Source organism: Ochotona princeps, chromosome 22 (genome assembly GCF_030435755.1).
Source record: "Ochotona princeps isolate mOchPri1 chromosome 22, mOchPri1.hap1, whole genome shotgun sequence".
Classification (NCBI taxonomy): Eukaryota; Metazoa; Chordata; class Mammalia; order Lagomorpha; family Ochotonidae; genus Ochotona; species Ochotona princeps.
This window is the reverse complement of record NC_080853.1, coordinates 3,696,405-3,709,562: the sequence shown is the minus strand read 5'-3', so window position 1 is coordinate 3,709,562 and position 13,158 is coordinate 3,696,405. Positions and strand designations below refer to the sequence as shown.

The following is a 13,158-nucleotide window of genomic DNA, read 5'->3' as shown; positions in this document are numbered from 1 at the left end:
AAAGACAAAATAAGATGCACTGAATTTAGATATGGGATATTTGAATTGAATGTTAGCTAAACAGATAAATATATACAATTTAAGGAGTTAAGGCAAAACCAGATAATACTTCAAACACAACAAAGGACTTGAAAAATAGATATAATTAAAAACAAGGGTATCCCATCTCCAGTTAATAAAGTGATCCTGTCTAAGGAAAAAATTCCCTTAGGTTTTTAATAAAGAGGTTATTATCAATCATGTTAATTAAAGTTGAGCAATAAAGTAGAAGATTTCCCGCAGAGGAGAGCCATTCTGCCAAGGACTGGGGATTGAGTGGTTAGAATTAGGGTAAGCAACTTTTTTCTTTTCGGTTTTATGATCTATTCTTCCTATTAGAAAATACAATTTGGAAAATACGACTCTTTCACATATATAATTAAAATACAACTATGAAGCTCTTTTTTCTTTGAGGGAAGTCATGTTGGTGATCTCAACGCCAATGTGTATTGGCAGGCAGGCCATTCATGACCTTATTGTGGAGAAAACACAACGCCAGTCACTGAAAAACGATTCCCAGTCACCTTAGGAGAACAAAACAAACTATCTCAAAGGAATTAAAATGGGGGAGTCAGTACGTCAACACAGCGCACAGTTCTTTGGCAGTATCACACTAATCACTGATTGAAGCTGAAACTTGAAAATTTTTGAATGTTTACTTGCCGGTCTTTTCAAAGTAATTAAACAAATGAAAATCCACAACAACAACAAATTCATTGTTTCCAGGAAATCAAATTCCAAGTAAACCTGGCAGGCAGCTCTTGACTGTTAGATGTAATCACAGATAGGTTTTATCAGCTTTGAGTCCCGATCCAAGTATACTGAAATACACACGCACGCACATACCACACACACATCTGTAGACCTTTGTACTGGTTCGGGCAGGTCTAGAATCCTTATAGAGAATCCACATTCAACCACGAGATGCCAAGAAAGACATCAATCCAATGATGAAGGGACAATCTTCCAGTAACTCCGAGCGGGACTACCCCTGCCCAGGATAAACACCATGGAGACACGGAATTCTAGAGGGGGAATACCAGGAAGCCAGAGAATGTGGAATACTGCCAGCCTCCAACCAAGTTACCTTTCTCCAGTTTCAGGTAAACCTTATCCTCCTTGTCTAAGTACAGTAGAACCCCATTGGTGGCAGCTTCACGAGTAACGTCCTTGTCCCCAGCAAAGGCAGATATTACTGGTTTTCCATTTAACATTAGGTTAACCTAGAAGGGAAGCAAAATCAACTGAGAAGCTTCTTTTTAAATGAATACATTTCCTGGGGATAATAAAGAACGTTGATGATGACAGACCTTGTCAGATGCCTGCTGTTTAGAATGCATAGCCCTTTCCTTTCAAATTAATCAGCTGTGAGGGGATCAGACATTGCATGTATATCAACATGATGATTTTCATTTCCTTCATAGGCATTCTCTTAAATGCCTACCAAAGCACATTGTCCATGGAACGCCACTTCGCCATGTGGAAGCGGGCTCCCTTCAGCACACGTTGACCTGTTCCGTTCCACAGTAGTCTTTCAGTAAGAAAACAAGCTTGTGGCTTCCAAAGCCCTCATTAAAAAAGAAGTCCAGTGGCTACTGGCCTCATAAACCCACAACCAATTCTACCAATATCCTTCCAACTCCCAGAAGCACAGGGCTGAAAATCATCTGAAATAAGGTAACGTGGCCACGCTTTACTTCTCTGTTTTCCCTGATAATAAATGTGAACTTAAAATAACAATCCCCACTCTAATTGATGATTTTAACATTATGTATTTAGCAAGAAATCTACTCAAAATATTAACTTATTTTCCATACCACAATTTTGATGATACTGTGTTAATTACTAGAAAAATTTTGATATCGGGGAGTTTTGAAAAGATTTTCTACATAAGTAAATTTGTTTACTGTTCACTGATTTCAAGTTAAAAGTTGTAATAAATAAGGTTGGATGCTCATTCACCATGATATGAGCTATGGAGCACAAGTGTATGAGGCACCAACTCCCACAGAACTAAGACACAATGTCAACACCGAACATGTGTGCAGCTGCCTTGAAATTCCACAAACACGCACGGATAACACTCGTTATGAGCGCATATGTGTGTTCAGAAACCAGTCCACTCACTGCTGCCTGTGACAGGAAGATTAAACTTTTTATCCTAGGCAACACAACACAAAATACATATTAAACTGTGGGATTGTGACTGACAAGAGTTCACCAGCATCAGAATAATAAAAACTTCAACATTAGCATAGTACATCCTTTCTTATTTTAAAAAAAAGTGTCTTGAGGGAAGGGCATTGGCATAGCTTTCAGGCTCCACTTCGGGGACTCTGTGCCCCCCAATTCTACAACTAGCTGGGCCCAAGCCCTATCTCTGTGCCCCCCAATTCTAGCTTCCCTAATGTGCACCCTGGAAGCAACAGGTGATGCCTCAAGCAGTGAGTCCCCCCCACCACGTGGGAGGCGTGGACTGAGCTCTTAGCGCCTGGGAGTGTGGGGAGCAAACAGCGACTGGATGTCTCCTTCTGTTCTCTCTGCTCTTCAAATAATGTAAAGAAGTAAAACCGCTTCAAAATATGTTTAAAAGTATAGCAACTAGTTGTTCCTTCACGTATTTACTTTTTAAATTACATATATGTTTAAATGGGAAGGGAGGAAGAAAAGGAGGAGAGGAGCCCTGTATCTACATACTGCATCATGGAAAATAATAATAAAAAGTTTAAAAAGAAAAGGAGGAAAACATTCATTTATCTCGGAGACAGAGCTCTTATCTGACGCAGCATCCCTACATTCTGCCATGGGAAGTCCTGGTCAGTCCTGAGAACTCGACCTGGGTCTGCTGTGTGAATAGCAGGGATCCAGCGAGTCGAGCTATCCACACTGCATCCCAGGGTTTCCGACAGCAGGCAGCTGCAGTCAGCCTCTGGAACATGGAATTAGCCCTAGGTATCCCAATATGGAATATTGGGTATCCTGACAACTAAGCCAACTCTCACCACAGATTAATTCTTCAGACGTTACTGTGTCTTACGATTTTTTAAAAATGACAAATTTGTTTTATTTACTTAGTATGCACTGGGTAAGTCCTGCTGGTCTTAGATTTTTACCCTCCTACTTGAAACAGTTTTTGCATATGAACTAAATGAAATCCAGGTATTAATAAGAGGTTTGTATGCCTACATATTTTCTGAATTATGCTTTCTAAATGCTGATTGTTGAAGTAATAATTTCAATATTTTATTTTTCTACATGCTTTTTTGTTACATGCCTTAATGGATGTTATAAAGGAGAAAACTGGAAATCAAATGTTTTCAACATAAATTACAAAGATGGATGCTGACTTTCACAATGAAAATACATCTTCTGACACATTGTTAAATACACAGCCAGCGAAGGCAAGCACACTTGTGCGGAGGTAGAGGTGGTGTGGCCAGAGCACGTACCTGGATTGTCTGGCTCTGGTAGACTTTAATCACGTGGAAGCTGAAGCTGTAGATTCCTTTTCTGGGCGCTACAAAGACAGACTCCAGTGTGAAAAAATTACCCACATTAACTAGGATCTACAAACAAAAATAATAAATTACAGTCAATTATTACAATGTTCTCTTCAATGAGCACAGTGTATCTTTCCCCTCCCTTTTCCTGTCTTCCTCCCACTCTTTGTATTTTCTTTCTTTCTAATTTAACAAATAAGAAACCACAGAAAACGGAACACTTAGCTCTATTTCTTTTCCCTGAAATCTCCTGGAAAGTGAACTTGCATACTGGAAGGTGCTTCTGCCTTTGAAAAATTGTAGGCACACTTACATAACAGACTGATGGAATTATAACTCCTTATGAAGGAGTATACTATTGTAACAATATGTATACATAGGGAAAATCAGATGGGGAGTAGGGAATCTCAGACTCATGAAATTGTACCATAAAATTCAGAATTCAAAATAGAAATACAAAAACTGTTATAGGGAAAATAAAGCAAGTGCTTTGCATTCACACTTCACCTCCCAGCAAAGCTCCATGGCCTCAGAGACACCAGGTGACGTGCGAGGGCTTACACATACTAGCGCTACCTTGAGGGCCAGAGAAGAAGACCTCTGCCACATGTTTACATCCATGCTGCCTGCCAGCCTTTCCAAGTCCAGAGGTGACGTTTCCAAGCCAGCCAATCAGCACCTCTGGGCTCTCTGCAAGCATCCCTAGACACATCACTCAGAGCAGGGTACCCCCTCCAGCATGTACATAATCTACGACACAGCGACAGTCGGTGCACAAGGTGACAGACGCCTGGCCCTGGCTTGCATCCCTGCCGGCCTCCTCCCAAGTTTTATGGCTGCTTATTATTATTATCATTATTTTATTTATGTGAATCCAGGCCTTGATCACAGTATTTTTGGCAATGAGTTGGCTCTCCCGGCTGCCAGAGTGGAGTGTGAAGAAGGATGTAGCTTTTTGGTGGTCCACCCAAGCATTACCCATCATCCTTCTGTCAATCACACATTCTTTATTCAAGGACTAAAGATGAGAAATAAATAAATAAATGCAGGCACCATTTCAAAAAATACATAGTAAGTAAATAACAATAATGCGTCTTGTACCCAAGGTGTTCTGTCTGATGCTGCTGGTGATGAAATTAGCCATGAATTTCAGTAAGCAAACTCTTCAGCCAAATTTGCAAAGTCACCTAAGTCCCTTCCTCTGAGACAGAGAAGCTGCATGGGCAGGTGAAATCAACAACTGGCATTTCTTCCACTGTTCTCCAAGAAACAAAACTGTAAGTGGCACCCAAAAAAGTCAAATGACCTAACAGTGATGCAGTCCCCAGCTCTGTATCTGTTATCATGTCTTGTGGAACGGTGCCTTCTTTTTCGCCATCCACACATTTTCAAAGCTTCTGTGTAGTTTCCTAACAGCATACTATTGCCTCCAAGTGCATCGGGACGTGGACACCATCAGGCGGGTGTGCTGGGCTCATCCTGACTGGAGTGTTTTAGGGAGTTTAAGGGAGTCCACTTCTTCCCTGCACTCCTGGTTCCTCACCCAACCTTCTGATGACGGCCTTCATCAAGCCTCCGGAGGCTCATCATCACCAGCAGAGGCTTGCTTTTTTTTTTTTTTTAACCAATGCACATTTAAAATAAACGGAGGTGTTTAGCTGGGACTTTCTGATTCCGAGACATGAAACACGTACCATAATTCATTAGCAATCATGGAAATGGCTGATTAGTGTTGGCTACACATAAAGCTGACTGTTGATGTTACATGGTAATTGGAGTGCCCCAGAACATCAGGATAGATAACTAACCACACCTTGTGGTCTCTCTTCTGCATGGCTCCCAGAGTAGAAGAAAAAACCCTTGTCTTCTAACTGACGCAAAGGTCATTGCAAGGAATGCCTCTCCTGGCCAAGATACTGCAGTGTCCACAGTATTCCAAGCTTTAATGAATGCCTTGAAACACAAGCCAGGGGTGGGTTTTTCTCCAACAAAATGGAAAACACTGCACCAAAACCCAAAGGGGACTACTGAAGTCTTTTAAGATCTTGGCTATTGAAGAGTTAAGATCCGGAAGAGACGTTCTCTACCTGGGACCAGTGCAGAGTACTACTTCAGCAAAAATGAAGTCGGGGCGGGGATGGGTGTAAATATCCCCTCTGGTCTTGCCCACACAGGCCGCAATACCACCTGCCCAGTGCGCCTGCACACCGTGGCTTTGCAGACGGTGGTCAAGTGTGACGATGGAATTTAAAAGCCTGGGTGCTGCTGAGGCTGGAATATTAACTCTGAAAGTCCGTTTTCTGCCCCCTGAGTCCTCCCTGAAGCTACCCTAATATCCTGGGGTTTCTCTTCACAACAAACCACAGCTGAGCACCAGGTCACTAAAAGGCAACCATGGCTTTCCTTTAGGCAGAGCCTCCCCCAGCCCCTACCCTCTTTTCTTGCCAGCAATTTACAACTCCCTGAAAGCATAGAACCCCGGGGAGGGAAATCCGCTCCCCAGCGCTTCCCTCCGGGAGAGCAGCGCATCTGCCAGTCCCCGTCTCTTGCACTCTTCGGAAACTTTTCTCCAAGTCCCAGAGGAGGCCTCTCTCTCTCCCTAAGCCGATTCAGCAGCAGCACCGTGAGGCCAGACCTGACCACTGGCCCAGCCGCAGCCCTCTGGCCACCTCAGGATTTTCAGTCTAGAGCCAGAGGAGCTCCTCTATTGGGGACAACAGAGCAAACGCTCCTCTCGCAACTGCGGGGACACTGGATGTGAGGCCAGGCTCTGATGACCCAGGGTCCTTTCACACACCCACTGACCTGTTGCTGTCCAACTTGTGCAGGGCTCCTGCTGCCCGCCTCTGCACCTCAGCGGCTCCTTCGGAGGCCAGGGGGAAACAGGGCCGCAGGTAGGGGCCAATGTTAGAAGTTTCAGACCCAGACCTTTTGGGGGATGCAGGTGACCACACGAATCCCCATACTCCGAGCAGGAGCAGGCAGCCAGACCCCGGGTGCCCGGGCACCGCCCACCCGCTCGGTGCCCTAAGTCCCTCCTGCTCTGACCTGATCGAAGTAGATGATGCGTGTCTTGTTGCTCATCTCCGACGGTTCATGGTTGGTACTGCGCACCGCGGAGAAGGCGACCTTGGAGTTGGCGGCCCGGACTGATATTCCCAGAGGGGACGATGAAGAGCCCTTGCTGTCCGTGGCCGGATTTGAGTCGCACACCACCAGGCACTTGCCCTCCAGCACGATGGGCTCCGTGTCGTTCTGTGCCCAGACGGGCAGCCCCGGTAGCAAGAGCACCAGCAGCACGGCCGGCAGCGCGGTCGGCACCACGGACAGCGCCCGGCGTGCAGAGCCCATGGTGGCCGCCCGGCAGCCGCAGCCGGCTGGCGCTTCTGCTCGCCCGCGCCGCCTCCTTCCCCCGGATCCCAGCTCGGAAGACGCCGGCGGCTAGATCGACAGCGCTGCAGAAACGGCGGCGGCGCGCACACTTGAACGGATGCCGCGATCTGAACTGGAAGTCTCCGCTCGAGCTCTCTCGCCGGCTCCGCTATCTTTGTCCTTTAAAGAGCTCATGCAGAACCCCCTACCCTACCCTCCTCCGCCCAAGAAGCAGCGCCGCCTGGAGCCTCTGTCCCCGTCCCGGCTTCTAGACACCTAAAAGTCACCAAGTCCTCACCTTCACCCCTTAGAAAACACAAAACATCCTCGCCCCCCAGAAGGAAACTGCGCCAGGTGAACCACGGAGTAGGAGACACCGAGTGGACGCGAAGAAAAGCCGCAAGCGTGGCAGTTGCCAGTGGTGCGGGTGCCGGTCCTGTGCGCGTCTGCCTTGCAGCGGGGCTGGGTCAGAGGCAGAAGGTGGTCGCAGGACGGTGAAGAACGCGAGGCTGTGTTCACCGCCAGTACGCCAGCGACTCCCGCTTCCGCGTGGCCAAAAATTCCCCAAAGCCTGGTGTTACAAGCACGCGGGCAGGTAGGTGGACAGCGACCATCCAGCTTGCCCCGCACCGAAACTACAAATTCGTGGGATCAGTTCCAGGGTGGCGGACGCAGAGCGTAGGATGGCTCGGTGGCCGGGGTCCCCTCCTGACTCGCCGCACGCCCCAAGCCCCTGCGCACAACTTTCTCTCGGCGCAGCCCGCACAGCGCCAAGAGGGCTCGCCGCGCTATTTATAGGAGTGCCGCGTCCGTGGGGCTCAGCTTATTGCTCAGCCTCCGGGCTCCGGGGAAACGGGAAGGCGACTAATGGCCTCAACTGAGACGCTCCAGCCAGATGCTTAACGCGCCCCAGGGCAAGCAGGGCGCGCAGCACTGCCGGGTGGCGAGGTCCTCGGTCACGCACCCTCCGCAAAGCGCGTGGCGCGGAGAGTGTGCGGCCAGAGAGCGGCGCCCACGGTCTTACGCTTGCCCAGCTCCGCGCCTGTTCTCCCCTTCCTCGGGGTCGGCCCGCCGAGGGGGCAGGCGCTTCTTCGCCCCTCCCCAGCGCGGGACTCACAGCCGAGCGCCCTGGAAACCGAGCGCGCCGCCGCCGCCAGCCGGACTTGCCGAGGTGGATGAGCCGCAGCTGATCGGCCCGGCACGGCGCGCTGTCGGGAACCTGGAGACCCGCGGGCCTTCCTACCGCGCCCGGCCAGGAGCCCGTCCAGCCGAGCCTGTCGGCCGGGAGAGCTACAGAGTCGGGGTGGGGGGCGGCTGGGAGGAGGTCCCTGGTTCTTTCCTTCTGCTTCCAGAGGACGAGCCTTGGAAGCCGCAGGGGCGCGCCCTATCCCGCCCAAGCAAATCCGCCCCAGGCAAGGCCAGGGCAAGAGTGGGTGAGGGAGGAAACTGCCACCACCGAGGACGGGTTTTCTGAAACCGGACCTCTATAAAAACGCCAATCTCGCCCCTGAAAAAGCAGCCTCCCTGTGCCCTGTGGATGCGTCCCCACCCCGGGCCGTGCCTTGCCACCTAGCTGCCATCTCGACCTCTGGCGAGCGTCGCTATCTTCTTCCACAGCTCTGGGAGGCAGGACTTGTTCCTGTGACTGGCTGGCGTGAACTTGGCCAAGTCACTTGCTCTGGGTGAGAGGGCGCCAGTTGCTAGCTAAGGACCCCGTCCGGTTTCCAGTTCTGTGGTGCCAAGTCCTTGGGTGCCTGATTCCCTCTTCTTCCCTGAGAGAAGCGGATTCTCAGCTCTGTGTTCAAGCCTTTCTCAGTGGAAATCACTGGTGGGCCTCGGTCCCTGCAGGAGGACCTCGGGCCAAGCCAGTTGTTGACAGAGAGGCGCACTTGCTGTTGAATAACTCCCCTCCTCCTCCCTTCCCGCACTATCCTTCAACTGAAGCCAGATTCCTGACTCCACAGGGACCTTCAGGCTCCACCCTAGCGGGGCCACCACCAGTTTAGGCTTGCAGGGACTGGTCCTGGGCTGTTTGCCACAGTGTTAAACATCACTCATTGATCCAGACTACAACCCAAGGGGGTGAGCTAGTGCTCTCTCCTAAGCCCAACACAGCTCTGCTCTCTCTCTCTCTCTCTCTCTCTCTCTCTCTCTCTCTCTCTATCTCTATCTCTATCTCTATCTCTATCTCTATCTCTTTTTCAACCCTGGTCAGCATGTGTGTGAGTAGCAGCTGCCGGATTTTTTCATTTCTCGCGCTCTTCTGAGAACAGGTGCTCAAATCCAACTTGGCTTCTCTTTCACAGCTGTTCAGTAGCAAGAACTTGGCTTCTCAATTTCAGGTCAGGAGGAGTTTGAGAAAAGAATGCCACTGGCTACATCATTGCTAAGCAGGAATCCACCGTCTTCCCCATCACCCCAACATGTTCTCTCTGATCCTTGGTCTTCTCCAGGCTCTTCCTTCCTGCAGTAACTCAGATTTAAAGAACTTCGCCTCTTCCTCCTCTTTCCCTTACCATTTGTAGCAGTGAAATCTAGTGGCATGATCATATTAAGAACTCAGGAATCGATTAAGAACTGACTGGATGCTTTCAGATGGAATGTTGTCTGTAAGTCATCCACCTGATAGTATAAACTGACTTAAATGGATCTCTCAGTAAAACTTCAATTAAAATCTTCCTGGGTGATTTGCGATGAAAGCCTTGGATCCTCCCTAAAAGATTCCCTGCTATTTAAGGAATTCTGAAGATGTGGAACATGCCATTTCCAAGGCCTCCAGTGACAGAAGCTGCTTAATGAACAGGATAGCTCTGGGTTCTAGAACTGTCAACCCATGTGATAGCAGAAGCCTGAGGTGGAGTTGCCGGTTTCTGGCTGAGTCGGAGCTGCCAGCTTTTCTCTCTAGGATCAGAATGAGATTCCACAGTGGCTTCCAGAAAGCAGTGGTGCCACAGAGACAAGCTCTGTAGCTTCCAACTGGCAGCCATTTAGGGGTCACCTGCAAGTTGAAGAAGAGGAGTGTGAGGGAGGGGTCTGGAGGACTGGACACAACATAGGCAGAAGCTGATCGTGTAGACACAGCACTTCAGAGAACGGGAAGGAACAAACTGCCCCTAGCGCCAGGTTTCTGGAGGTCCTCCTCTACCCTTGGACTACTACTTGGACTAGTTTTAGAAAACCACTGGTTTCTGGCCTTCAAGAATGCTCCTTGGAAGAATGTTCCAGAAATTGTACCATGCATCTCCTGAAAAACATTTAACAGCCAATCTGCTGCCTCTGTTGGGTCATCACGTGACCCTCTCCGTTCCCACCATTCCCATGAAGAAACATGATCAAGTTCTTTCCAGCCTGTTTCCTTTTTTCCCTTTTCCCATTGAACATGTGTATGTAGATGGGACACTCACAAACGCCTCTTTTGTGAGTTCCAGAGCTGAGTTGAGTGAATCTGCACAGCTGCTTCTGGAGAGGACCAATTACAGACCTGTTTTGTATGACAATGAAGTCATGGGGACATTTTAATTGGTTTTCTAATTTAAAATTAAAACAGTTCCTCTGTACCTTCTTGGCCCACGAAGGTGCACATCCAAGACACAAACAGTCAGAGAGACTTTCCCTCACTTCGGGCAGGTTTCAACTTACCATTGGACCCTCCCATAATACCTTGTGTTTATCACATTTTTAAAAAGTGACATTTATTTGCTGTGTTTTTTCATTGACTATTAACTCTTCAGAATAGAACTGAGCAAAGAGTAGTTACACATAAATAAGTTAATTAAAGTAACTCACCACAACTCTTATTTCTCATAAGGTAAATGATATAACATTATATATATGTATATATATGTACTGTGATATAAGCATGATAGGAAATGAATATGCTTTCAGAATTGTGTGCGGGCTTACAATGTTTTGTCTACCCTTGGTTCCTCATAATGAAAGCATGATGAAGCACAAAAGGGATGTATTGGAAGGATCATGTCTTACAGAGTCCAGTGGCAGAGCTGAGCGTTGGGACTATAGTGAAGCCCCTTTCTCTCTCTCTCTCTCTCTCTCTCTCTCTCTCTCTCTCTCTTTCTCCCCCTTCCTCCTTCCCTCTCTGCCTGTCTCCTAGGGACAGCTGTGTTCTTCTTTTTGCTCACTATAATCTACCTTTCTCCGAGGCCAGCATCATGGGAAATCAGAACAGAAAGTCCCAGCTTCTACATACCAAAGCTCCATCCATCTAGAGGAAACCTCAAGATCCCAGAGAACACACTCATTTTCCTACCTGGACTCATGGGCCCCACCCCCTAACTCAACCACCTCACCTGGAGAAACAACTATGCACTGAGCCCAAAACTGATGGCCCAAGAGTGAGGTGAATGGAAAAGTGAGGACGAAGGTGGTGGAGGACAAGGCCCTAGCTGGGCATGTAAGCAATACATGGTGAGGTGAGAATGAGCAAGAGATTACTTTGAACTGTGCTAATCCCTGTTCCATAAATAAATAAATAAATAAATAAATAAATAAAATAAGAAGGAATGCATGAAAAGGTACATAGCAAATTGCTAAGTTTAGGAGTATGTGGATGGAAAGGAGATATTATAATTTTACTTCGGCTGTTTATCATTCTGTCACTGCAATCATGCATCACATTGTGACCCATATCTAAAACACGTTCATAAAATGAGAAAGTGTCTGGGCACGTTATACAATAGCAGCCTAGCATGTGAACACTCTTTCTCCATCATTTAAACTTAATTAAAGCTTGGAGAGAAAGGGAGCTAGCATTCTTTCTCACAAGTGGCATAAGCTGAGCAGCAATTTCCTTCCTTTGTTGTATTGATCCAACTCATCAATAGCAGATCATTCACTCAACGTGTAAGATGCACAGACACCTAGAGTCCCAAGGCATGGATTTAAGAAAAAATCAGATTGTAACTGGTGAAGGTCAAGCGACGTAGCGCCATCTCTGATTGCATTTCAGGGGCACTCTGCCTTTCATTCTATGTGCTAGCAGCCAGGAAAGCTTCACTCAGCGTCAGGTGCATGCTATGGCCTCCTGCTGAACACATAAGGAAGGTGGGGTTTAGACCTATGGCTCCAACTTGTAAGAGCAAGCAAGAAGTTCATAACAAGGCAGACTGGCCCTACTCTGAAAAGACGCTCCACCCTGCTTTACATTTGCCAGCATCCGGCAGACCCCGGAGCTTTGACTCTGCAGGTGTCACTGATGGGCAGCCTTCTCCATGCCCCTGGGTTATACACAGCGCAGAGGGGTCGAGTGTTGGGATACAGCAATGTCAGCCTCCCATACTGCAGTGCCAGTTTGAGTCCTTGCTATTCCACTTCTTTTTTTTTTTAAGATTTATTTTATTTTTATTACAAAGTCAGATATACTGAGAGGAGGAGAGATAGAGAGGAAGTGGAGCTGCCGGGATTAGAACCAGCGGCCATATGGGATCAAGGTGAGGACCTTAGCCACTAGGCCACGCCACCGAGCCTGCTATTCCACTTCTGATCGTTGTCCCTACTAATGCACCTGGGAGAAGAGTGGGTGATGGCCCAAGTACCTGTGTCTCTGCCCCCCACGTGGGAGGCCCAGATGTTCCTGGCTCCTGGCTTCAGCTTGGCCCCACCCCAGCTGGTGTAGCCCTCTGAGCAGTGAACCAGCAGCTGGGATATCTGTATAAATCTCCATCTTGCCTGCTTTTCCCATCACTCTGCCTTTAAGATAATCTCCATCTCCTACCAGCCTTATGGCCATGGGGCAAGTTAATCTTTCTCAGCCAAGAAAACTAAAACCATAAAAACAGCACTCGGTTCATAGTTATGAGAACTGAATACAGAAATGTGAACAGAGAACTCAGCAGTGCCTGGCATGCCAGAGGTGTTAATTAAGGGTAGTAATTAACATCAGTAACTTATGCAATCTACCAGTTTCTAAAGGTGAGCTTTAGACCATAATATCCTGGACCAAGGCCCATTAACTGTGGACAAGGAGTGGCCACAAGTTAACCTTCTAGACATAATGGAGAAGAGTGAAGTATGCCCAGGTTTAGACACCCAGACAGTAATCAATGCCAAGTTTGCAGGGCAGGACATCACCAACAGACGAATGCAGTGATTCTGCATAGCTGAAGCCCCTGAGTGGAGCTAAGGTACCAGATCTGTGAGCTTCCCACAGGGGATGGACAAAACGCTTAATTGTCTTCTCACTTCTTTCTTCTCCAATCTCTTAATCATGTCTTATCAGAAAGCAGCTCTG

General features: G+C 47.8%; 1 protein-coding gene across 1 annotated transcript; it reads right to left on the bottom strand.

The window, feature by feature from the left end:
* Positions 1-561: 561 nt before the first annotated feature.
* CBLN4 (cerebellin 4 precursor) lies at positions 562-8,022 on the bottom strand. Its single transcript, XM_004585912.2, has 3 exons — positions 6,588-8,022; positions 3,489-3,605; positions 562-1,262 (listed from the first exon to the last, which is right to left on the bottom strand). The coding sequence occupies exons 1-3, from the start codon at positions 6,888-6,890 to the stop codon at positions 1,065-1,067; spliced, it is 618 nt and encodes a 205-aa protein (XP_004585969.1). The 5' UTR covers positions 6,891-8,022; the 3' UTR covers positions 562-1,064.
* Between the last annotated feature and the right edge of the window lie 5,136 nt (positions 8,023-13,158).